General features: G+C 40.9%; 1 protein-coding gene across 1 annotated transcript in view; it reads left to right on the plus strand.

The window, feature by feature from the left end:
- Positions 1 to 27,500, plus strand: part of LOC123760375 (parathyroid hormone/parathyroid hormone-related peptide receptor) — a 177,133-nt gene that overhangs the window by 46,999 nt on the left and 102,634 nt on the right. The window contains exon 2 of the mRNA XM_069328866.1: positions 14,825 to 15,194. Coding sequence (XP_069184967.1) covers positions 14,825 to 15,194 — 370 coding nt within the window. The remainder of the gene's footprint in view (positions 1 to 14,824; positions 15,195 to 27,500) is intronic.

A 27,500-nucleotide genomic window follows, 5' to 3' on the forward strand; every position in this document is an offset into this window, starting at 1 on the left:
TGTAAACTATGTGGTATGTTAAGGTCTCACACCCTTGCTCATTATGTTCTTGATTGTCCGTTGATTAATGTATATAGCAACACTGAGATAAGGACTGTTCCTGAACAAATAGCCTGGATGTGTCACAACGGAAAGGTTGATGATATTCTGGTGAGATGCAAGACTTTTGCACCAAGATTGTAACCTTTTGTTGATCTGTCTGAATGTCTATTTGTAGCTTCTTTACTGCTACTTATGTCTATGTCCTTAGTCATGACAGTATCTGTGTGTACGTCTGGTAACATTCTGCATGTGTACAGGAAGAATTGTATTTGTTTACTACTCAGAATGTCCGGTAATATCTTGATTGTTTGTGAAGTATATATATATATATATATATATATATATATATATATATATATATATATATATATATATATATATATATATATATATATATATATATATATATATATATATATATATATATATATATATATATGTCGTACCTAGTAGCCAGAACGCACTTCTGAGCCTACTATGCAAGGCCCAATTTGCCTAATAAGCAAAGTTTTCATGAATTAATTGTTTTTCGACTACCTAACCTACCTAACCTAACCTAACCTACCTTTTTCGGCTACCAAACCTAACCTAACCTATAAAGATAGGTTAGGTTAGGTTAGGTAGGGTTGGTTAGGTTCAGTCATATATCTACGTTAATTTTACCTCCATTAAAAAAAAATTGATGTCATATATAATGAAATGGGTAGCTTTATCATTTCATAAGAAAAAAATTAGAGAAAATATATTAATTCAGGAAAACTTGGCTTATTAGGCAAATCGGGCCTTGCATAGTAGGCTGAGAAGTGAGTTCTGGCTACTAGGTACGACATATATATATATATATATATATATATATATATATATATATATATATATATATATATATATATATATATATATATATATGTCGTACCTAGTAGCCAGAACTCACTTTTTGGCCTACTATTCAAGGCCCGATTTGCCTAATAAGCCAAGTTTTCCTTAATTAATATATTTTTTCTAATTTTTTTCTTATGAAATGATAAAGCTACCTATTTCATTATGTATGAGGTCAATTTTATTTTATTGGAGTTAAAATTAACGTAGATATATGACCGAACCTAACCAACCCTACCTAACCTAACCTAACCTATCTTTATAGGTTAGGTTTGGTTAGGTAGCCGAAAAAGTTAGGTTAGGTCAGGTTAGGTAGGTTAGGTAGTCGAAAAACAATTAATTCGTGAAAACTTGGCTTATTAGGCAAATCGGGCCTTGCATAGTAGGCTGAGAAGTGCGTTCTGGCTACTAGGTACGACATATATATATATATATATATATATATATATATATATATATATATATATATATATATATATATATATATATATATATCATGGCAAATCGGGCCTTACATAGTAGGCTGAGAATATATATATATATATATATATATATATATATATATATATATATATATATATATATATATATATATATATATATATATATATATATATATATATGTCGTACCTAGTAGCCAGAACGCACTTCTCGGCCTACTATGCAAGGCCCGATTTGCCTAATAAGACAAGTTTTCCTGAATTAATATATTTTCTCTATTTTTTTTCTTATGAAATGATAAAGCTACCCATTTCATTACATATGAGGTAAAAAAAATTTGATAGGAGTTAAAATTAACATAGATATATGACCGAACCTAACCAACCCTACCTAACCTAACCTAACCTATCTTCATATGTTAGGTTAGGTTAGGTAGCCGAAAAAGTTAGGTTAGGTTAGGTTAGGTAGGTTAGGTGGTCGAAAAATCATTAATTCATGAAAACTTGGCTTATAAGGCAAATTGGGCCTTGCATAGTAGGCTGAGAAGTGCGTTCTGGCTACTAGGTACGACATATGTATATATATATATATATATATATATATATATATATATATATATATATATATATATATATATATATATATATATATATATATGAACACGTTTTACCGAATGGGGTGAGAATAGTTTGATCTACCTCATCCCTTTGTGTGTCCCTTTGATTGTAGAATAATTTTATCTCCCAAATAATTCCTTGTATTTGGCATCCTGCTCCCTACACCTATCTTCATTACATTACATTTGCTCGGGTTTAACTCTAACAACTATTTGTTGGACCATTCCTTCAGTTTGTCCAGGTCTTTATGCTGTTCTCTATCTTAATCCTTCTCATAATGTTGGCACTATCAGCAAACATTGAGAGAAATGAGTATACGCTCTGGAAGATCATTTATGTATATCAGAAACAAGGTAGGTCTCAGTTCAGAGCCCTGTGGGACTCCACTAGTGACTTCACGCCAATCTGAGTCTTACCCCGCACTGTAACTCTCGGCTTCTTATTGCTTAGGTACTCCCTCATCCACTGGTGCACCCTACCAGTTACTCCTGCCTGTTTCTCCAGCTTATGCACCAGCCTCTTATGGGGTACTGTGCCAAAGGATTTCCGATAGTCCAAGAAAATGCAGTCTGCCCAACCTTCTCTTTCTTGCTTATTCTTGCTTATTCTTTCTTACCTGATCAATTATTAAACCAGTGAGAATTCTATTAAACCAGTGAGGCAAGATTTACCATACTACATATGTGTGTGTACTCACCTATTTGAACTCACCAAGTTGTGCTTGCGGGGGTTGAGCTTTGGCTCTTTGGTCCCGCCTCTGCATTGAGATCAGGATCAGATCTAGTCTCGTATGAGAAAAGTTATCATGAACGCGTGAAGTAAAACTGCCCATAGTGACTCAAACTAATAAAGAACTATAATAAAAATACCACTATGCAAATAGCAGATTCTTATCACAAATAATATATATTGGTGAATGTATATATACACAATACAATCTGACCAGTAACATAACGGCATGTTCATAAACAATCACAATCAATCATCATTTCTCAATCTTATATAATAACAAAGCATTACATGTTTAAATATAAAGATTAAACTAATGTCTATTGAAACAAGGCTCGACCACCGCCTCTCAGGGAAACCATATCATGCGGTATTATGGTAAATGTTTCTGAATAATTACTTGAAACATCAAATGATATTTAATGATGTGATTATCACGAATAACATCATTAAACATTCCCAGAGGTTAACTGGCCACTCGAAAGTCAGTATCATACCTGTAATAGGTCACTGCCTTTGATATAATTATTTTACCTTAACTGGGGCCTGATAATTTACCTGATTTTACCTTAACCGGGTCGTCCTTCAACCCTGAGTAGGGACTCTATTGAGGAACGTTTGTTTGATGTATCAGTCAAACGTTTCTCCCCCCCCCCCCCTGCCCCCTTCACGAAGTCTGCTTTTGGAAACTTTGGACGTTTAAACGTTTCTCAATGCCAGACACCACAAATATATGTAAATATTTATACGTAAATTAAATTTTAATTCAGTTTGTTGCAGATATTTTTAGGAAAAAAGGCGATTAATACTCTTCTGAATTAATGCTTGTTTTATGTTCAAATTGGTCTAACTTTGATCAAGAAATTAATTTAATTTTGACCTTTTTTGCCAATAATGGTCATCCTGTTTATATGTTATATACTTTTATAAGGAACTTCTTAAATAAAAAGTTCCACCTTTCTTTTAATATTACTGCGGTAGAAAGGGATATTAAATATATTAAATTACCCTTTTTTCTGTAAGTAATGACACCATTAGTTTTTCTGTAAGATGTCCATTAAGGAAACTTTTATAGGATCGTTATCCTCAAGTAAACTTTAGATTTATTTTTGTGAATACAAATACATTAGGCTCCTGTTTTAAATTTATAGATAAAGTGCCTACCCCCATATATACGATAAGTAGTATCGTATATATGTATAATTGTTCCAGCTGGATACATCGGGACATACATACATACATAATTCTGGATACATTTGGGAGTTCCATTCGGAACTTTAAGATAAGGATATTTAAGCACTGGGATGAATTATTTGGGACTGAATTACCATTATCCAAACTAGCATTCTCAGAGATTAGAAATCATTTTAATGAGTTGAATCATTCTCTGCCGGAATCCGATTTTATCATTTTAGACTCTTGCATGAATGGCCAATCGGATTTGAGACTAATGGAATCCTTATATATCACGGAGCTGCGGCCTCATCTAAATAATAACGTTTCAGCTGTTCAGTTATACATTGTATAATCCACAGTGGGTCTTGTGTTTTAATTTATAGGTCATGTTGACGAACTTATTATTTTCTTTAGTCTCCCCTTGATTGTGTTTTTTGTTACTCATTTCAAGTATTGATATTTTGAATTGTTGTATTTGTGTAATTAAGACATAATACAATGTTTTGGTGCTTAGTTATTGTGGGATTTTTATGTTTCTTACAAGGTGTTAGCTAGGAATCTATAATTGTTTTAAATATGTTGGTGTTTTACATAAATTTTATGTAAGTATAGTTATTTATTATAATTTTTGAATTAGTTTTGAGTATCCATGTGATAATTATCGAGTGTTACTTTGTTTAATCATTTCACGTAAGTCTAACAGTGTGTTTTGTTTTGTAACTTGTGTTGTAAGTTATAACTTGTGTTGTAAGTTATAACTTGTGTTGTAAGTTATAACTTGTGTTGTAAGTTATAACTTGTGTTGTAGGTTATAACTTGTGTTGTAAGTTAAAACTTGTGTTGTAAGTTATAACTTGTGTTGTAAGTTATAACTTGTGTTGTAAGTTATAACTTGTGTTGTAAGTTATAACTTGTGTTGTAAGTTATAACTTGTGTTGTAAGTTATAACTTGTGTTGTAAGTTATAACTTGTGTTGTAAGTTAAAACTTGTGTTGTAAGTTAAAACTTGTGTTGTAAGTTATAACTTGTGTTGTAAGTTAAAACTTGTGTTGTAAGTTATAACTTGTGTTGTAAGTTATAACTTGTGTTGTAAGTTATAACTTGTGTTGCTTTAAATCTCTTGTCTTCTGATAGGAATTTTTGTCCAGTATGAGTTCCTTGTTTGATACTTATTGTATTCAGTCACTTCTGTATTCTTTTTTCTATTTTACGTGAATTTAAAGAAGAATTTTAATATTTTTGTTATATATGTTATAAGAGAGAATGACTGACCTAGATTGGAGGTCAGGTGCTTATGGCTAGTCTCACGCAAATTTGCAGGGGGGGGGGGGAACTGTCTGGGGCTATGGAACGGACATAGGCTGGATTTGATCGGCCTTAGTAAAATATTTAATTAGTATCAGCCTGAAACAATCTTCCTCCCCTCCACCCCCCTTCCCCTTCCCGTCCTCGCACGATTTTCATGGTATAAAATGAAATCGCAGATGTGTTTTCCGTAGAGTTTACTGCAAATTTTCATAAATTGCTGGAAAACTATTCAAATTAAATTCATTCGGATTAGGGTGGTGAAAATAGTGAGTAGTGGAGATGGTTATGGTGATGAAGATAGTGTACGTAATATAGATGGTATGAGTAGTGAAGATGGTAATCAGATTTGTGTTCTAGCTTACAGTACCTATTCTCTGTTACTTCTAAATGTGAACTCGAACGAGTATGACCGTCAAGGAATAGCAGAATGGGTAGAGGAGGATGTAAGGGGCGTCGTAGTGTGTGGTTGTGTCTGTGTGTGAGAGAGAGAGAGAGAGAGAGAGAGAGAGAGAGAGAGAGAGAGAGAGAGAGAGAGAGAGAGAGAGTGAGAGAGAGAGAATAAAAAGATGGAGCGGGTGGACCCCAAATGACGTCTGAGGTATTGTTGACCTCTGGGACAGTATCTCTCACCTTGGGAAAAGTATTTGTGATCCTCACTATGTCAAATAATAATTTTATTCTTCTCCGTGAGAGAGAGAGAGGGAGAGAGAGAGAGAGAGAGAGAGAGAGAGAGAGAGAGAGAGAGAGAGAGAGAGAGAGAGAGAGAGAGAGAGAGAGAGAGTGAGAGAGAGTGAGAGAGAGAGAATAAAAAGATGGAGCGGGTGGACCCCAAATGACGTCTGAGGTATTGTTGACCTCTGGGACAGTATCTCTCACCTAGGGAAAAGTATTTGTGATCCTCACTATGTCAAATAATAATTTTATTCTTCTCCGTCGCAATCCGACGTAAAACCAACGTTGATTTTAATATTACTTGAGCTTATTGAGTCCACTGGGCGGTCGCAGTAAGTGTTAAAAGCAGGGACCATGTCGTAGCTCAGTCGATTAAGGCAGCGTCTGGGATGCTCTCGGACGCAGGTTCGAATCCTCGTCACGGCCCTTGTGGATTTGTTCAGTATAGTGAGTGGTCACATTATATTCCGTTGACCTGTTGTGGTTGGCTTTTTCAGACTGCTGACAAATGGGTTTGTTGTGTTGTGTTGGTGGTAAGGAGAAGTATAGTAGGTCCGTGTTGTGTTGTTGATGTTCGGGTCGTGAGGAAAGGAAGGAACGACCTATTAGGGGAAAGCACCAAGCCATTACGACTATATAGCACTAGGAAGGGGTCAAGATAAGGATTTGGGATGGGACGGGGGGGGGAGGAATGGTGCCCAACCACTTGTGGACGGTCGGGGAATTGAACGCCGATCTGCATGAAGCGAGACCGTCGCTCTACCGTCCAGCCCAAGTGGTTGGGCTGGACCACATAGGTCTACAATCACCAATCAATCACCTACAATCACAAATCATAACATTTATTGGAGTCGCTCAGATGTGATAAACTGAGACGCCTTCACCATCACAGTAAAGTATAGCGTTACTTAACGTCTTCTGGACTATGTTGCGTTACTGCTACTTATACCAACTGTTCCTGGACGAGGAACAAGCGAGTAAACATCAGCGGTATACATTAAGTATACCTGGTCGTGAAGGGATTTAAATCCCCCCATCAGGAGGATTCCTGGGAACACAAGCCGTGTTTAACACCCGTGATAATCCTCCCTATCGCTCTAATATATCCGCGTTACACTTACACCTTTGTTATTGACTCTTAACATGTCGAATAAAGCTTACTGATGCGGCAGTAACGAAGTGTCGTACATATGTGTATTGTCCTTTGAGGGAGAAAGCAGTTCAGAAAACTATATAAATATACTTCATACACTTGGTAAAATCTTTCAGTTTACAGCTGATTATATGGGTCGCACAATACAAAAGATATATAATACAGTGTATATTCTCTCTCGAAATTATGTTATTACACCAGTTGTCATTTCCTGCTTAGTTATGTATTCAATTTAATACTGTAATTAAGCTGTGTCGTTTGCAACCGGATAGTGATTACATGATGATAGTGAAGAGGTTATAGAAGCCACCGTCATTACTTCTTTGGGGTTGGGGTTTATAATGGGTTTATATTTGTGGTGTTATTTGTATGTATGTTTCTTCTGTATGCAGTTTATTACTTCAAGTCTCCTGTCTTTGTCTGTCTGTCTGTCTGTCTGTCTGTCTGTCTGTCTGTCTGTCTGTCTGTCTCTTTCTCTCTCTCTCTCTCTCTCTCTCTCTCTCTCTCTCTCTCTCTCTCTCTCTCTCTCTCTCTCTCTCTCTCTCTCTCTCTCTCTCTCTCTCTCTCTTTCTCTCTCACTGTTTCCATTACTTTCCTCTCCCCTCCCAGGTTTTATCCCTCTGCCACTCTCCCCTTTTATCAAGCTTAATTCTAATTCCGTCTCATATTTCACTACACTTCACTCTCCCATGGTATATACACCCCTCATGGTATATACTCCCCCCAGGGTATATACACCCCCATGGTATATACACCCCCATGGTATATACACCCCCATGGTATATACACCCCCATGGTATATACACCCCCATGGTATATACACCCCCATGGTATATACACCCCCATGGTATATACACCCCCATGGTATATACACCCCCCATGGTATATACTCCCCCATGGTATATACACCCCCCATGGTATATACACCCCCCATGGTATATACACCCCCCATGGTATATACACCCCCATGGTATATACACCCCCCATGGTATATACACCCCCATGGTATATACACACACCCCATGGTATATACACCCCCATGGTATATACACCCCCATGGTATATACACCCCCCATGGTATATACACCCCCCATGGTATATACTCCCCCATGGTATATACACCCCCCATGGTATATACACCCCCCATGGTATATACACCCCCATGGTATATACACCCCCCATGGTATATACACCCCCCATGGTATATACTCCCCCATGGTATATACACCCCCCCATGGTATATACACCCCCCATGGTATATACACCCCCCATGGTATATACACCCCCATGGTATATACACCCCCCATGGTATATACACCCCCATGGTATATACACACACCCCATGGTATATACACCCCCATGGTATATACACCCCCATGGTATATACACCCCCCATGGTATATACACCCCCCATGGTATATACTCCCCCATGGTATATACACCCCCCATGGTATATACACCCCCCATGGTATATACACCCCCATGGTATATACACCCCCATGGTATATACACCCCCATGGTATATACACCCCCCATGGTATATACTCCCCCATGGTATATACACCCCCCATGGTATATACACCCCCCATGGTATATACACCCCCCATGGTATATACACCCCCATGGTATATACACCCCCCATGGTATATACACCCCCATGGTATATACACACACCCCATGGTATATACACCCCCCATGGTATATACACCCCCCATGGTATATACACCCCCCATGGTATATACACCCCCATGGTATATACACACACCCCCATGGTATATACACCCCCATGGTATATACACCCCCCATGGTATATACACCCCCCATGGTATATACACCCCCATGGTATATACACCCCCCATGGTATATACACCCCCCATGGTATATACACCCCCATGGTATATACACCCCCATGGTATATACACCCCCATGGTATATACACCCCCATGGTATATACACCCCCATGGTATATACTCACACCCCATGGTATATACACCCCCCATGGTATATACACCCCCATGGTATATACACCCCCATGGTATATACACCCCCATGGTATATACACACACCCCATGGTATATACACCCCCCATGGTATATACACCCCCATGGTATATACTCCCCCATGGTATATACACACACCCCATGGTATATACTCCCCCCATGGTATATACACCCCCATGGTATATACACCCCCATGGTATATACACCCCCCATGGTATATACACCCCCATGGTATATACACCCCCCATGGTATATACACCCCCATGGTATATACACCCCCATGGTATATACACCCCCATGGTATATACACCCCCCATGGTATATACTCCCCCATGGTATATACACCCCCATGGTATATACACCCCCCATGGTATATACACCCCCATGGTATATACACCCCCATGGTATATACACCCCCATGGTATATACACCCCCATGGTATATACACCCCCCATGGTATATACACCCCCATGGTATATACACCCCCCATGGTATATACACCCCCATGGTATATACACCCCCATGGTATATACACCCCCATGGTATATACACCCCCATGGTATATACACCCCCATGGTATATACACCCCCCATGGTATATACACCCCCATGGTATATACACCCCCATGGTATATACACCCCCATGGTATATACACCCCCATGGTATATACACCCCCCATGGTATATACACCCCCATGGTATATACACCCCCATGGTATATACACCCCCATGGTATATACACCCCCATGGTATATACACCCCCATGGTATATACACCCCCCATGGTATATACTCCCCCCATGGTATATACACCCCCATGGTATATACACCCCCCATGGTATATACACCCCCATTATATATACACCCCCATGGTATATACACCCCCATGGTATATACACCCCCATGGTATATACACCCCCATGGTATATACACCCCCATGGTATATACACCCCCATGGTATATACACACCCCATGGTATATACACACCCCATGGTATATACACCCCCATGGTATATACTCCCCCCATGGTATATACACCCCCATGGTATATACACCCCCATGGTATATACACCCCCCATGGTATATACACCCCCATGGTATATACACCCCCATGGTATATACACCCCCATGGTATATACACCCCCATGGTATATACACCCCCCATGGTATATACTCCCCCCATGGTATATACACCCCCATGGTATATACACCCCCATGGTATATACACCCCCATGGTATATACACCCCCATGGTATATACACCCCCATGGTATATACACCCCCCATGGTATATACTCCCCCCATGGTATATACACCCCCATGGTATATACACCCCCATGGTATATACACCCCCATGGTATATACTCCCCCTCATGGTATATACACCCCTATGGTATATACTCCCCCCATGGTATATACTCCCCCCATGGTATATACACCCCCATGGTATATACACCCCCATGGTATATACACCCCCATGGTATATACACCCCCATGGTATATACTCCCCCTCATGGTATATACACCCCTATGGTATATACTCCCCCCATGGTATATACTCCCCCCATGGTATATACACCCCCATGGTATATACACCCCCATGGTATATACACACACCCCATGGTATATACTCCCCCATGGTATATACACACACACACACCCCATGGTATATACACACACACCCCCATGGTATATACACACACACACCCCATGGTATATACTCCCCCATGGTATATACACACACACACACCCCATGGTATATACACACACACCCCATGGTATATACACACACACCCCATGGTATATACACACACCCCCATGGTATATACACACACCCCCATGGTATATACACACACCCCCATGGTATATACACCCCCATGGTATATACACCCCCATGGTATATACACCCCCATGGGATGTACACCCCCATGGTATATGGTCTTATTTCTCCTCTGTTATCATGGCACAGTCCACAGTAAGATCACTCAGTCTTTTTGACTCATACTCCCAGCATGAAGGACTGCTACCTTGCGATGATTTCGGGGCTCAGCGTCCCCGCGGCCCGGTCCCCGACCAGGCCTCCTGGTTGCTGGACTGGTCAACCAGGCTGTTGGACGAGGCTGCTCGCAGCCTGACGTATGAATCACAGCCTGGTTGATCAGGTATCCTTTGGAGGTGTTTGTCAAGTTCTCTCTTGAACACTGTGAGGGGTCGGCCAGTTATGCCCCTTATGTGTAGTGGAAGCGTGTTGAACAGTCTCGGGCCTCTGATGTTGATAGTTCTCTCTTGAACACTGTGAGGGGTCGGCCAGTTATGCCCCTTATGTGTAGTGGAAGCGTGTTGAACAGTCTCGGGCCTCTGATGTTGATAGTTCTCTCTTGAACACTGTGAGGGGTCGGCCAGTTATGCCCCTTATGTGTAGTGGAAGCGTGTTGAACAGTCTCGGGCCTCTGATGTTGATAGTTCTCTCTTGAACACTGTGAGGGGTCGGCCAGTTATGCCCCTTATGTGTAGTGGAAGCGTGTTGAACAGTCTCGGGCCTCTGATGTTGATAGTTCTCTCTTGAACACTGTGAGGGGTCGGCCAGTTATGCCCCTTATGTGTAGTGGAAGCGTGTTGAACAGTCTCGGGCCTCTGATGTTGATAGTTCTCTCTTGAACACTGTGAGGGGTCGGCCAGTTATGCCCCTTATGTGTAGTGGAAGCGTGTTGAACAGTCTCGGGCCTCTGATGTTGATAGTTCTCTCTTGAACACTGTGAGGGGTCGGCCAGTTATGCCCCTTATGTGTAGTGGAAGCGTGTTGAACAGTCTCGGGCCTCTGATGTTGATAGTTCTCTCTTGAACACTGTGAGGGGTCGGCCAGTTATGCCCCTTATGTGTAGTGGAAGCGTGTTGAACAGTCTCGGGCCTCTGATGTTGATAGAGTTCTCTCTCAGAGTACCTGTTGCACCTCTGCACTTCAACGGGGGTATTCTGCACATCCTGCCATGCCTTCTGGTCTCATGTGATGTTATTTCTGTGTGCAGATTTGGGACCAGCTCCTCTAATATTTTCCACGTGTAAATTATTATGTATCTCTCCCGCCTGCGCTCAAGAGAATACAGATTTAGGCTCTTTAGTCGGTCCCAATAGTTTAGATGTTTTACTGAGTGGATTCTAGCAGTAAAGGATCTCTGCACGCTCTCCAGGTCAGCAATTTCTCCAGCTTTGAAAGGGGCCGTCATTGTGCAGCAGTACTCCACTCTAGAGAGCACTAGCGTCTTCAAAAGTATCATCATCGGTACAGCACCTCTAGTGTGAAAGGTTCTTGTTATCCAACCTGTCATTTTTCTTGCAGTTGTGACGGCTACTTTATTGTGTTCTGTAACGTGTTGTCAACGAGTCACACCCACACACACACAAGCAGGAAGTGCTGCCAGGGAATATATGAACTAAGAATTTTTAAACTAATCTAATAAATTACACACAGAAATCGATTAAGGCAGCGTCTGGGATCCTCTTGGACGTAGGTTCGAACCCTCGTCACGGCCCTTGTGGATTTGTTCATTTAATGTAATAAAGTTGATAATAGGTCACAGGTGTATTCACACGTCTTATTCTGGTCGTACCAGACGCCACGTCTGGTATGACGTGGCTGTTTATATGTACTTCAACGACGCTGTTTATATGTACTTCAACGACGCTGTTTATATGTACTTCAACGACGCTGTTTATATGTACTTCAACGACGCTGTTTATATGTACTTCAATGACGCTGTTTATATGTACGTCAACGACGCTGTTTATATGTACGTCAACGACGCTGTTTATATGTACGTCAACGACGCTTTGAAGAGTCACGTGATTAGTGGAGCCAATGGGAGGAAACGTATGACGTCATGCGAGACTGCCTCTAATTGGACCACAACACACCACTTGCTAGTTTGACTTCACAGAGTAAGGATCATTCGACTGCAGTGGTCTGAACATTTGAGTCGCCAATTATTTAAAGCCTTGTAAGCAGGAGAGAGACATATTTAGAGCAGCGTAATCTTATGTTGAGGCAGGAGTTACCTATGGTCTCACTCCTACGTAGACCTACGGACTCACTCCTACGTAGACCTATGGTCTCACTCCTACGTAGACCTACGGACTCACTCCTACGTAGACCTACGGTCTCACTCCTACGTAGACCTATGGTCTCACTCCTACGTAGACCTATGGTCTCACTCCTACGTAGACCTATGGTCTCACTCCTACGTAGACCTATGGTCTCACTCCTACGTAGACCTATGGTCTCACTCCTACGTAGACCTACGGACTCACTCCTGCGTAGACCTATGGTCTCACTCCTACGTAGACCTACGGACTCACTCCTACGTAGACCTATGGTCTCACTCCTACGTAGACCTACGGTCTCACTCCTACGTAGACCTATGGTCTCACTCCTACGTAGACCTACGGACTCACTCCTACGTAGACCTACGGACTCACTCCTACGTAGGCTTACGGACTCCTACGTAGACCTACGGACTCACTCCTACGTAGGCTTACGGACTCCTACGTAGACGTGTCTTCCACAAGACTGACAGCAAAGTCGACATAGTTATCTCAAGTTTCTTGACGTGGAGACCCCGGGAGAGAACGAGTTGATTAAACAGGAAAACAACTGGAGTGGATTGGAGCAATGTGCTGCCTTCTCTACACACCAGACTGCCGGTCATGTGTGTACTAAAGTGGTTAAGTTAGAAGAAGAAGAAGCAATACCGTCTGTGCTAATTACCGCTTGTTGCGTGAGATGTACTTAAGTGTAGATCTTTGCCTCGCCCCGAGTCAGACTTAGTCTTAAGGTCTAAGACTAGTGTGTCTGGGCTTAGTAAGGGAAACTCTACCGTTTGTGCTGATCACATTGCCTGTCGCAGTTGTGCTGTAGCATCAGTTTTGGTCCAGACAAAGGGACTCCAGATGTCATGGAAGGTCAGAAGAGGAATCACCTCATTGTTATAACTATATTATATTATATATCACTACTCTCTGGAAATACATTGGAATCTACAGATAACACAGACGAATTAGAGGATCCACGCCCGAGTCCTATCCATTGTCAATGACAAAACCGACGATAGTAACATCAACTAATTCTTCTGTGCTGGAGAATTCTGCTTTAATTTGGTCATCGGTTTGGTGTCTCTGAGATTCTTGCTTATTGTGGTCAGCAACTCAGTTGGTAGAGCACTCGTCTCTCGTGCTGGAAGTCGGGTGTTCGAGGCTCCTATTGCCCTGGTGAATGATATATATATATATATATATATATATATATATATATATATATATATATATATATATATATATATATATATATATATATATATATATATATATTAAATATGACCGAAAATGTAAGATTAATAATTCTAACACCTCACCCAAATGCAGGTATAAAATCAAAGCTGTTTAAACTCTGTTTGCAAGTTATAGTTGTGTGTGTGTAAACTAAAGTCTTTGAAAATTTAATAAGTTATTACGAAACGCGTTCAAGTGTCGCGTCAGACTAGAAATAAAAATGAATTTTGGAGAACTGATTTTTCAATTACCATCGACAGTGAAAAAAACATAAGAAATATTGAGAAAATTCGTGTTAGAATTATTAATCTTACTTTTTCGGTCATATTTAATAATATATGTCTACAGGAAAGACTGCTACCAAAATATATAATTTGTCATATAAAATAATAATTTTATATGACAAGTTTTATATTTATATTGCAAAATGCACAATTCCTCAATATTTTGATTTTGATGGTTTACTGACAGCTCATCTCTCTCTCTGACAGGCTGTTCTCATGGTCACTGCAGAAAACGGAAAAATTCGAGAGAGGGAGACTGTGGTAGACGCCTGGCCCCCTTGGTATTTATCGGAGGAGATCCCGCGGGAAGACGAGGACGACGAAGTCCCTGTGTCTGTGGGAAGAGAGAAGCAGCAGCAGCAGGGCCCTGGCCTCTTTAACAGTAACGAGGGCCCCTATTTGTTTTCTGAACCGTTGATCCAAGCTAACGAAGGCCCTGATTCGTTGCTCCGCTCCGACGAGGGCCGCGACTGGTACCCCGGTGATGCTGCTAGCCACGATCCGTACCCCGCTGGCGGGAACTTGGACCAGGCCGCCAACGCCATCACCGACGGCACCTTCGACGACGTGACTAATGGTGAGTATCTCCGTTCTGTTTTTACATTCATGTACGTTAGGATAGGAGGCTGTTGTACGATACTTTCTTGGCGTTGGAGACCCCTTAGGAGGACGGGTGGGATTTTTTTTATCGTTAGAGAGAGAGAGAGAGAGAGAGAGAGAGAGAGAGAGAGAGAGAGAGAGAGAGAGAGAGAGAGAGAGAGAGAGAGAGAATAACATTCGTCTGGTCGAACAATCCACGGAAACTCTCATTCCAAAATAGGTTATAATCCCCTGAAAAGTCGTTCTCTCTCTCTCTCTCTCTCTCTCTCTCTCTCTCTCTCTCTCTCTCTCTCTCTCTCTCTCTCTCTCTCTCTCTCTCTCTCTCTCTCTCTCTTTCCCCGCTCAGGGACAGTCGTTCACGCATATAGGAACGACAAGCAGAAAATTTATAGTTATTTATATCGACAGCAACGTGCTTACCTCCCCCCCCCCCCCCCCACCCTGCGCCCCCCCCACCTCCAACCCGCCCACCCCGCCCACCCCGCCCACCCTGCGTCCATCCCGCCCATTTTTTTGTTTTTGTTTTTCATTCCTTTGCGATATGAACTCGATTGAATTCAACAATTGCGTGATGGCCGTATATGGCGATCCCCTTCCCGTAGTAATTATAAAGATTGTTAGTTTGTGTGGTTGAGTAAATGAATACCAGCCTTGTTGAGAGCTTGGTCATTACAGTTGAGGCATTGTAGCCGTGATGACAGACTGGGGGCGTTCATTGTAGATGTGTTGACAGACTGGGGCGTTCATTGTAGATGTGTTGACAGACTGGGGGCGTTCATTGTAGATGTGTTGACAGACTGGGGGCGTTCATTGTAGATGTGTTGACAGACTGGGGCGTTCATTGTAGATGTGTTGACAGACTGGGGCGTTCATTGTAGATGTGTTGACAGACCGGTGCGTTCATTGTAGCCGTGTTGACAGACTGGGGCGTTCATTGTAGCCGTAATGACAGACTTGGGCGTTGATTGTAGCCGTGATGACAGACTGGGGCGTTCATTGTAGATGTGTTTACAGACTGGGGAGTTCATTGTGGCCGTGATGACGGACTGAGGCGTTCATTGTAGCCGTGTTGACAGACTGTGGCGATCATTGTAGCCGTGTTGACAGACTGGAAGCGATCATTGTAGCCGTGATGACAGGCTGGGGCGATCATTGTAGCCGTGTTGACAGACTGGAGGCGATCATTGTAGCCGTGATGATGGACTGAGGCGATCATTGTAGCCGTGCTGACAGACTGTGGCGTTCATTGTAGCTGTGTTGACAGACTGGGGGTGTTCATTGTAGCCATGTTGACAGACTGGAGGCGATCATTGTAGCCGTGATAAGACTGTGGCGTTCATTGAAGCTGTGTTGACAGACTGGGGCGTTCATTGTAGCCGTGATGACAGACTGTGACGTTCATTGTAGCTGTGTTGACAGACTGGGGCGATCATTGTAGCCGTGATGACAGACTGTGACGTTCATTGTAGCTGTGTTGACAGACTGGGGCGTTCATTGTAGCCGTGATGACAGACTGTGACGTTCATTGTAGCTGTGTTGACAGACTGGGGGTGTTCATTGTAGTTATGTTGACGAATATGACATATTTTAATTGTCCTATAGAACATTATATTTTCCACTGCAGAGTCTCAACCTAGAAGATATTTCCTCTGCAAAGTCTTCCCATTTGATGGTCGCGAACTGGAAACTTACCAAATACTTAAACTTGCAATACTACTTACAATACTTCAAACTTACACGACTTGAAACTTTCAGCACTTGAAACATGTAATGATTGTATAATACCCAGCCGGGCGTGCTGGTTAATACTCACTGAAACTCGCTGTTTCACTTCTCGTTGAAACTAAGTTAAACTTGAAACACTTCTCCCCGACCGGGGAGCCGGTCGGCCGAGCAGACAGCACGCTGGACTTGTGATCCTGTGGTCCTGGGCTCGATCCCAGGCGCCGGCGAGAAACAATGGGCAGAGTTTCTTTCACCCTATGCCCCTGTTACCTAGCAGAAAAATAGGTACCTGGGTGTTAGTCAGCTGTCTCGGGCTGCTTCCTGGGGGTGGAGGCCAGGTCGAGGACCGGGCCGCGGGGACACTAAAGCCCCGAAATCACCTCAAGATAACCTCTCAAGAAGGAAGTTGTTTTAGCTTCGCATCAACAATACTTACTTGCCGTTTTCCTTGATTTCCTGGCCGTAGGGGCTTGGGAGAAAGAGCGTTTGTTCGTCTGATGATAAGGCTGAGATTCCTATTGATATTTTGCGAGTGTTGCTCCCATAAAGATATTTTATTTAAGCCATTTTAATATGATAAATGTTAGCCAAAAGTATGGGGCGAGTTGTGAAGCGTGGCGTGGCGATTCCCAAGAGTTTATAACGTGTGTACGAGATGTCAAATGTGGCGTGGAGATACCTAAGAGTTTATTGTCATTTTTAGCTAAACTCATAATACATGGGTTTATTTAGTCGTAATGGCTTGGCGTTTTTTTCCTCATAGTTTCCGTCCCTTAATAAATTTTTAGTACGTTGGTATTAAATATCAGGTTACGTATTATTTTTAATATATTTCATGATTGGAAGTGTTTTTCAAGCGGCTTTGTAAAAACATAAGAATTTGTGTATATAATTGCAATAGTCCTGCAATATATATATATATATATATATATATATATATATATATATATATATATATATATTTTTTTTTTTTTTTTTCATTCAATAGGGAAGGGAGTACCACCTCTGGCTGGAAGAAGGGGGACCCATAGCCTCGGAGGAAACCATACATAACGCATTGGAGGGAATGTAGGTCCCCTCCAATACAGTTTCTGTGTGCTTTTCTCCTACCACCCCCTTCCCTTTTTTTTTTTTTCCTTTATTGTGTATTTAAAGGTTACAAAACATACAAGACAAATGCCTAAAGGTTATGGATCTCTTGAAGCTCCTCCGCTTCTGGACAGGAACCGAGGACGCAGCAAGCATTTCCCCTCTGGATCGCCACACTGAGACGCTGAAATAAAAAACTGGAAGCCCTTGGGTCTCTGGTGACGTCAATGAGCCTGGAACCCAATTCCTTGAGAAATCCCAAGGCACTCTTGCCCCAGGGGCCATGCGTCTCAGACGCTATGGGAACAAAGAGGTATTGACCTTCCAGTCGCCTGTATTTGAGTGATTTTGCTGTTTCCCTGTGGTTGGCCGCCCCACCTGCTTGATCAGCTCCGAAGTGTACATAGGTGTCAGCCAGGGTGGATACACATGTGTAGTCCCACACCAACTGTCTACCCTCCTTCCATGGGTATATGGTGATGCCATCAGGGCGAAGTGCGGGGAAATCCGGGTTTTGGACCCCTAGGATGCGAGGTTCTCTCTCCGCTGGGCACCCAGCTGAGACGAGGCTTCTCTTGATGATGTCATTGACCTCGTTGTGTCTTGCATGCCAGCCCTTTGTGCTTCCGCAATGCAACCCATGCAGTCCGTATTGGTCTGCTTCCACCCTGTTGCAAATACACTTGTATTCAGTGTGAATTGGGGCACCAAGGCGGAGGGCTACTGCTACACGAAGGGATTCTGGATCTAGGCGCGTGCCCATTGCTGACATGGGTACTGCCAGGAGGAAGTCTCCTGCATGGGGGGCACGCACTGCTCTGAGGCGGGCTTTCTCCTTGTATGATGTTGCGACGCTGAGCATGGCATCAGCTACTTTTTCCACTAGAGGGTGGTCCCAGCCGGACTGTTTGTGTTGTTTTGTTGGCTCTATAATGGTTGCTGGGGCTGCAAGAACATCCCACTGATTTGAACATTCAGTGAAAGCAGGATCGTGTATTCCTGCTGAATCCCTCAGGGTTGCAGGTAAAATATCTCTGACGAGGTCGTGTGATGCATGAGAGGAGGAAAGGAAGGCTGGTAGAGCAATTTGGGAGGCTGTGCGGACACCAAGGCCGCCGAGTCTTACAGGAAGGGTTGCTTGCTCCCACTGAGAGTCGTCCAATGGCAGGTTCAGGACTTTCACCAGCATGGACCTCAGAAGGGTGTCATACACATTTAACTTAGGGCTGCTGTAGGATGGAGAACATCTCAGAAAGTAGGTCAACTTAGGGAGAGACAGGCATCTTGTAAGAAGAAAGAGAGCATCATGGGCATCAATCTTGTCAATCCTGTCCTGCATTCTCTTTAGGTCAGTGATTTTTGCAACCAGGACCTCCTCGATTGCTCGTGGGCCAATGGGGGCACCCAGGAGAGTGCAGTCCGGTGGCTCGACAACGAGAATGTCTGGAAGAACATTTTGTATTTGCCCAGTGATGTCTGGGTTACGGGAGATTATTTCACATTTGGATGCATTGAGAATGAGGCCTAAGGCTGCTCCCTGCTCCTGGATTTTCCTTATATCCTCCAAAATGGTTTCCGGAGTTCCAGCTAGAGTGCCATCATCCAGGTACCAGATGTTTAGCTCGCTTGTCAGACTATCAGTGACCTCTTTGATAGCTAGGCAGAAAAGGAGGGGGGCTAAGGGGTCACCTTGTTGGACACCTTCACAGGAGTTTATTTCATGCTCCCATATATATATTTCATTTCTTTATGTTTATTTCATGCTCATATATATATATATATATATATATATATATATATATATATATATATATATATATATATATATATATATATATATATGTCGTACCTAGTAGCCAGAACTCACTTTTTGGCCTACTATGCAAGGCCCGATTTGCCTAATAAGCCAAGTTTTCCTGAATTAATATATTTTTTCTAATTTTTTTCTTATGAAATGATAAAGCTACCCATTTCATTATGTATGAGGTCAATTTTTTTTTATTTGAGTTAAAATAAACGTAGATATATGACGGAACCTAACCAACCCTACCTAACCTAACCTAACCTATCTTTATAGGTTAGGTTGGGTTAGGTAGCCGAAAAAGTTAGGTTAGGTTAGGTTAGGTAGGTTAGGTAGTCGAAAAACAATTAATTCATGAAAACTTGGCTTATTAGGCAAATCAGGCCTTGCATAGTAGGCTGAGAAGTGCGTTCTGGCTACTAGGTACGACATATATATATATATATATATATATATATATATATATATATATATATATATATATATAATATGTGAGAAAGCTGCATGAACGCGCAAGCCATATATCACTAAGAACTCTTTGACCCGGCCAGGATTCGAACCCATACCGTCCAGGATCACCCCTAAACGTACACAGTACCGTGACCACCGCACCAATGATCGTCTAGATCATTGGTGCGGTGGTCACGGTACTGTGTACGTTTAGGGGTGATCCTGGACGGTATGGGTTCGAATCCTGGCCGGGTCAAAGAGTTCTTAGTGATATATATATATATATATATATATATATATATATATATATATATATATATATATATATATATATATATATATACACATTGGTGGGAAGCCAAACTATTCTGTCCCCTGATACATACTGTAGCTGAGAGCTCCGTCTCTCCACGTTACAATACCCTGCGACACATACGATAGCTGAGAGCGAACATTACTGAAGCGAATATACGAGTCATAAATACTCATACAACAAATGAGAAACAAGTAACACTTAGTGGGCCAGCCACAGGCTTAGGGCCCCGCGCAGGAATCTCCCTGCAAACAAATAAATTAAAATAAATTGACAGCAAATAAACTCATATACGAGCTCAGACAAAACTCATCAACGCCTTTCCCAGACTCCAGGAGATAAGCCACCTCCAGAAACCCTCCCCTCCCCACCATCCCCCTTCTTCCCCCTTTCCCCCCCTGCTCCATCCCCTCCCCCCCTGCTCAAAAGATTAGCCGGGAACACGTAAAAAATTAATCGTCTTGCCTTTGACCTCAGACGATATGTGCTCTTCTCACTATGTTGGCTCCGGGTCTTGAAGATGGCCCCGCCCCCACACATTTGGCCGAGTCCTGCGGACGAATATCGGGGCCCGAGACCTGCGACCGAATATCCGGACCGAGTGCTGCGACCGAATATTCGGACCGAGTGCTGCGACCGAAAATCCGGACCGAGTACTGCGACCGAATATCCGAACCGAGACCTGCGACCGAATATCCGGACCGAGTCCTGCGACCGAATATCTGGACCGAGTCCTGCGACCGAATATCTGGACCGAGTCCTGAGACCGAATATCCGGACCGAGTCCTGCGACCGAATATCCGGACCGAGACCTGCGACCGAATATCCGGACCAAGTCCTGCGACCGAATATCTGGACCGAGTCCTGCGACCGAATATCCTGACCGAGTACTGCGACCGAATATCCGGACCGAGTGCTGCAACCGAATATCCGGACCGAATCCTGCGACCGAATATTTGGGCGTGTTTTGACGGGAAGTTTCAAGCGGAACAGCGCCCGCGTCCGGCCAGACGTCGACCCAGCGGCATCGAGACTGAACCTACAACAGTCAACATAGCGTCAGTTATGACTCTTCTGACAACTGCTGCTGCCCTCTTGTAGCCAAAATGGAAAGTAAACCACCCCCCTATTTACTTCTTTTCGAAGCAGAATTCAGTAACCTGGGCAAGGAGGCTTTCAAGACTTACACAAAACCTACGTGAGACGAATATTAGAGTACGCAGCACCAGCGAGTATTCCTCAAATTAAAACTTCATAATTATTTACCAATGAGCTAAGAACTCACGTTAAGAAAACTGGACATCATAACGCCTAGATAGAAGTGCCATGATTGGAACGTCCAAGATACTCAGTATAGGTCAGGTGGCAAATCAGAAAAATTTGAAATATTCAGATCTGGAATCAGGTGGATAATGTTTGAAACGAGTTTCAGCTGAGTCTGAGTACTAGTGAACAGGCTGATTAACAGCCTGTTCACTAGTACTCAGCCTGTTCACTAGTACTCAGCCTGTTCACTAGAACACAACGGATGTTCTTCATATTCTGGGTGTTGTTCATGTTGCTTTGACTGAATGTTCACTCACAGGATGAGTGACGTCTTGGAGCGTCCATGATGATTCATCGTAGAGTCAAGACAGCCAGGGTTCGAGCCTCGTGTGGTTCATTCGAATTAAAATGTTCTTTTCAGTGCTTTTATGGATTATATTTTAAAAGGTAATTACATTTGCAACATGAATATTACCACGGCACAGAATCACTGAGAAAACAAACGCAGCCAACCACAACAAACACATCAACACCAACAACAACAACAAACACATCAACAACAACAACAACAACAAACACATCAACAACAACAACAAACACATCAACACCAACAACAACAACAAACACATCAACAACAACAACAACAACAAACACATCAACAACAACAACAACAACAACAAACACATCAACAACAACAACAAACACATCAACACCAACAACAACAACAAACACATCAACAACAACAACAAACACATCAACACCAACAACAACAACAACAAACACATCAACACCAACAACAACAACAAACACATCAACAACAACAACAACAACAACAATAAACACATCAACAACAACAACAAACACATCAACACCAACAACAACAACAAACACATCAACAACAACAACAACAACAACAACAACAAACACATCAACACCAACAACAACAACAAACACATCAACACCAACAACAACAACAAACACATCAACAACAACAACAACAAACACATCAACAACAACAACAACAACAAACACATCAACAACAACAACAACAACAACAATAAACACATCAACAACAACAACAACAAACACATCAACAACAACAACAAACACATCAACACCAACAACAACAACAACAACAAACACATCAACACCAACAACAACAACAAACACATCAACAACAACAACAACAACAATAAACACATCAACAACAACAACAACAACAACAAACACATCAACAACAACAACAACAACAAACACATCAACAACAACAACAACAACAACAAACACATCAACACCAACAACAACAACAACAACAAACACATCAACACCAACAACAACAACAAACACATCAACAACAACAACAAACACATCAACACCAACAACAACAACAACAAACACATCAACACCAACAACAACAACAAACACATCAACAACAACAACAACAACAACAACAATAAACACATCAACAACAACAACAACAACAACAAACACATCAACACCAACAACAACAACAAACACATCAACAACAACAACAACAACAACAACAACAAACACATCAACACCAACAACAACAACAAACACATCAACACCAACAACAACAACAAACACATCAACAACAACAACAACAAACACATCAACAACAACAACAACAACAAACACATCAACAACAACAACAACAACAACAATAAACACATCAACAACAACAACAACAAACACATCAACAACAACAAACACATCAACAACAACAACAACAACAACAAACACATCAACAACAACAACAACAAACACATCAACAACAACAACAACAACAAACACATCAACAACAACAACAACAACAACAAACACATCAACAACAACAACAAACACATCAACACCAACAACAACAACAACAACAAACACATCAACAACAACAACAACAAACACATCAACAACAACAACAACAACAAACACATCAACAACAACAACAACAACAACAATAAACACATCAACACCAACAACAACAACAACAACAAACACATCAACAACAACAACAACAACAACAATAAACACATCAACACCAACAACAACAACAACAACAAACACATCAACACCAACAACAACAACAACAAACACATCAACACCAACAACAACAACAAACACATCAACAACAACAACAACAACAAACACATCAACATCAACAACAACAACAACAACAAACACATCAACACCAACAACAACAACAAACACATCAACAACAACAACAACAACAACAATAAACACATCAACAACAACAACAACAACAAACACATCAACAACAACAACAACAACAAACACATCAACAACAACAACAACAACAAACACATCAACACCAACAACAACAACAACAATAAACACATCAACACCAACAACAACAACAACAACAACAACAACAAACACATCAACACCAACAACAACAACAACAACAACAACAACAAACACATCAACAACAACAACAACAACAAACACATCAACACCAACAACAACAACAACAATAAACACATCAACACCAACAACAACAACAACAACAACAACAACAAACACATCAACACCAACAACAACAACAACAACAACAAACACATCAACAACAACAACAACAAACACATCAACAACAACAACAACAACAAACACATCAACAACAACAACAACAACAACAACAACAATAAACACATCAACACCAACAACAACAACAAACACATCAACACCAACAACAACAACAACAAACACATCAACACCAACAACAACAACAAACACATCAACAACAACAACAACAACAAACACATCAACATCAACAACAACAACAACAACAAACACATCAACACCAACAACAACAACAAACACATCAACAACAACAACAACAACAACAATAAACACATCAACAACAACAACAACAACAAACACATCAACACCAACAACAACAACAAACACATCAACACCAACAACAACAATAAACACATCAACAACAACAACAACAACAAACACATCAACACCAACAACAACAACAACAAACACATCAACACCAACAACAACAACAACAAACACATCAACACCAACAACAACAAACACATCAACACCAACAACAACAAACACATCAACAACAACAACAACAAACACATCAACAACAACAACAACAACAAACACATCAACAACAACAACAACAACAACAACAACAAACACATCAACAACAACAACAAACACATCAACACCAACAACAACAAACACATCAACATCAACAACAACAACAAACACATCAACAACAACAACAACAAACACATCAACAACAACAACAACAACAACAAACACATCAACAACAACAACAAACACATCAACAACAACAACAACAACAAACACATCAACACCAACAACAACAACAAACACATCAACACCAACAACAACAACAACAAACACATCAACAACAACAACAACAACAAACACATCAACACCAACAACAACAACAACAAACACATCAACACCAACAACAACAACAATAAACACATCAACAACAACAACAACAACAAACACATCAACACCAACAACAACAACAACAAACACATCAACACCAACAACAACAAACACATCAACAACAACAACAACAACAACAACAACAACAAACACATCAACAACAACAACAACAACAACAACAACAACAACAACAACAACAACAACAAACACATCAACACCAACAACAACAAACACATCAACAACAACAACAAACACATCAACACCAACAACAACAACAACAAACACATCAACAACAACAACAACAATAAACACATCAACAACAACAACAACAAACACATCAACACCAACAACAACAACAACAAACACATCAACAACAACAACAACAACAACAACAACAACAACAACAAACACATCAACAACAACAACAACAACAACAACAAACACATCAACACCAACAACAACAACAACAAACACATCAACACCAACAACAACAACAAACACATCAACAACAACAACAACAACAAACACATCAACAACAACAACAAACACATCAACACCAACAACAACAACAACAACAAACACATCAACACCAACAACAACAACAAACACATCAACAACAACAACAACAACAAACACATCAACACCAACAACAACAACAATAAACACATCAACAACAACAACAACAACAATAAACACATCAACAACAACAACAACAACAATAAACACATCAACAACAACAACAACAACAACAATAAACACATCAACATCAACAACAACAACAACAACAATAAACACATCAACAACAACAACAACAACAACAATAAACACATCAACAACAACAACAACAACAACAACAACAACAATAAACACATCAACAACAACAACAACAACAAACACATCAACACCAACAACAACAACAACAAACACATCAACAACAACAACAACAACAAACACATCAACACCAACAACAACAACAACAATAAACACATCAACAACAACAACAACAACAAACACATCAACACCAACAACAACAACAACAACAACAATAAACACATCAACAACAACAACAACAACAAACACATCAACACCAACAACAACAACAACAAACACATCAACACCAACAACAAAAACAACAAACACATCAACAACAACAACAACAACAACAACAACAACAAACACATCAACAACAACAACAAACACATCAACAACAACAACAACAACAACAACAACAACAACAACAACAAACACATCAACACCAACAACAAAAACAACAAACACATCAACAACAACAACAACAACAACAACAACAACAAACACATCAACAACAACAACAACAACAACAAACACATCAACAACAACAACAACAACAACAACAACAACAACAAACACATCAACAACAACAACAACAACAAACACATCAACACCAACAACAAAAACAACAAACACATCAACAACAACAACAACAACAACAATAAACACATCAACAACAACAACAACAACAAACACATCAACACCAACAACAACAACAAACACATCAACACCAACAACAACAACAAACACATCAACAACAACAAACACATCAACACCAACAACAACAACAACAAACACATCAACAACAAACACATCAACAACAACACCAACAACAACAACAACAACAACAATAAACACATCAACAACAACAACAACAACAAACACATCAACAACAACAACAACAACAACAACAAACACATCAACAACAACAACAAACACATCAACACCAACAACAACAACAAACACATCAACAACAACAACAACAACAAACACATCAACACCAACAACAACAACAACAAACACATCAACACCAACAACAACAACAACAAACACATCAACACCAACAACAACAACAACAAACACATCAACAACAACAACAACAACAACAATAAACACATCAACAACAACAACAACAACAAACACATCAACACCAACAACAACAACAACAAACACATCAACAACAACAACAACAACAACAACAACAATAAACACATCAACAACAACAACAACAACAAACACATCAACAACAACAACAACAACAACAACAACAATAAACACATCAACAACAACAACAACAATAAACACATCAACAACAACAACAACAACAAACACATCAACACCAACAACAACAA

The sequence above is a fragment of the Procambarus clarkii genome, chromosome 22, assembly GCF_040958095.1.
Source record: "Procambarus clarkii isolate CNS0578487 chromosome 22, FALCON_Pclarkii_2.0, whole genome shotgun sequence".
Taxonomy (NCBI): domain Eukaryota; kingdom Metazoa; phylum Arthropoda; class Malacostraca; order Decapoda; family Cambaridae; genus Procambarus; species Procambarus clarkii.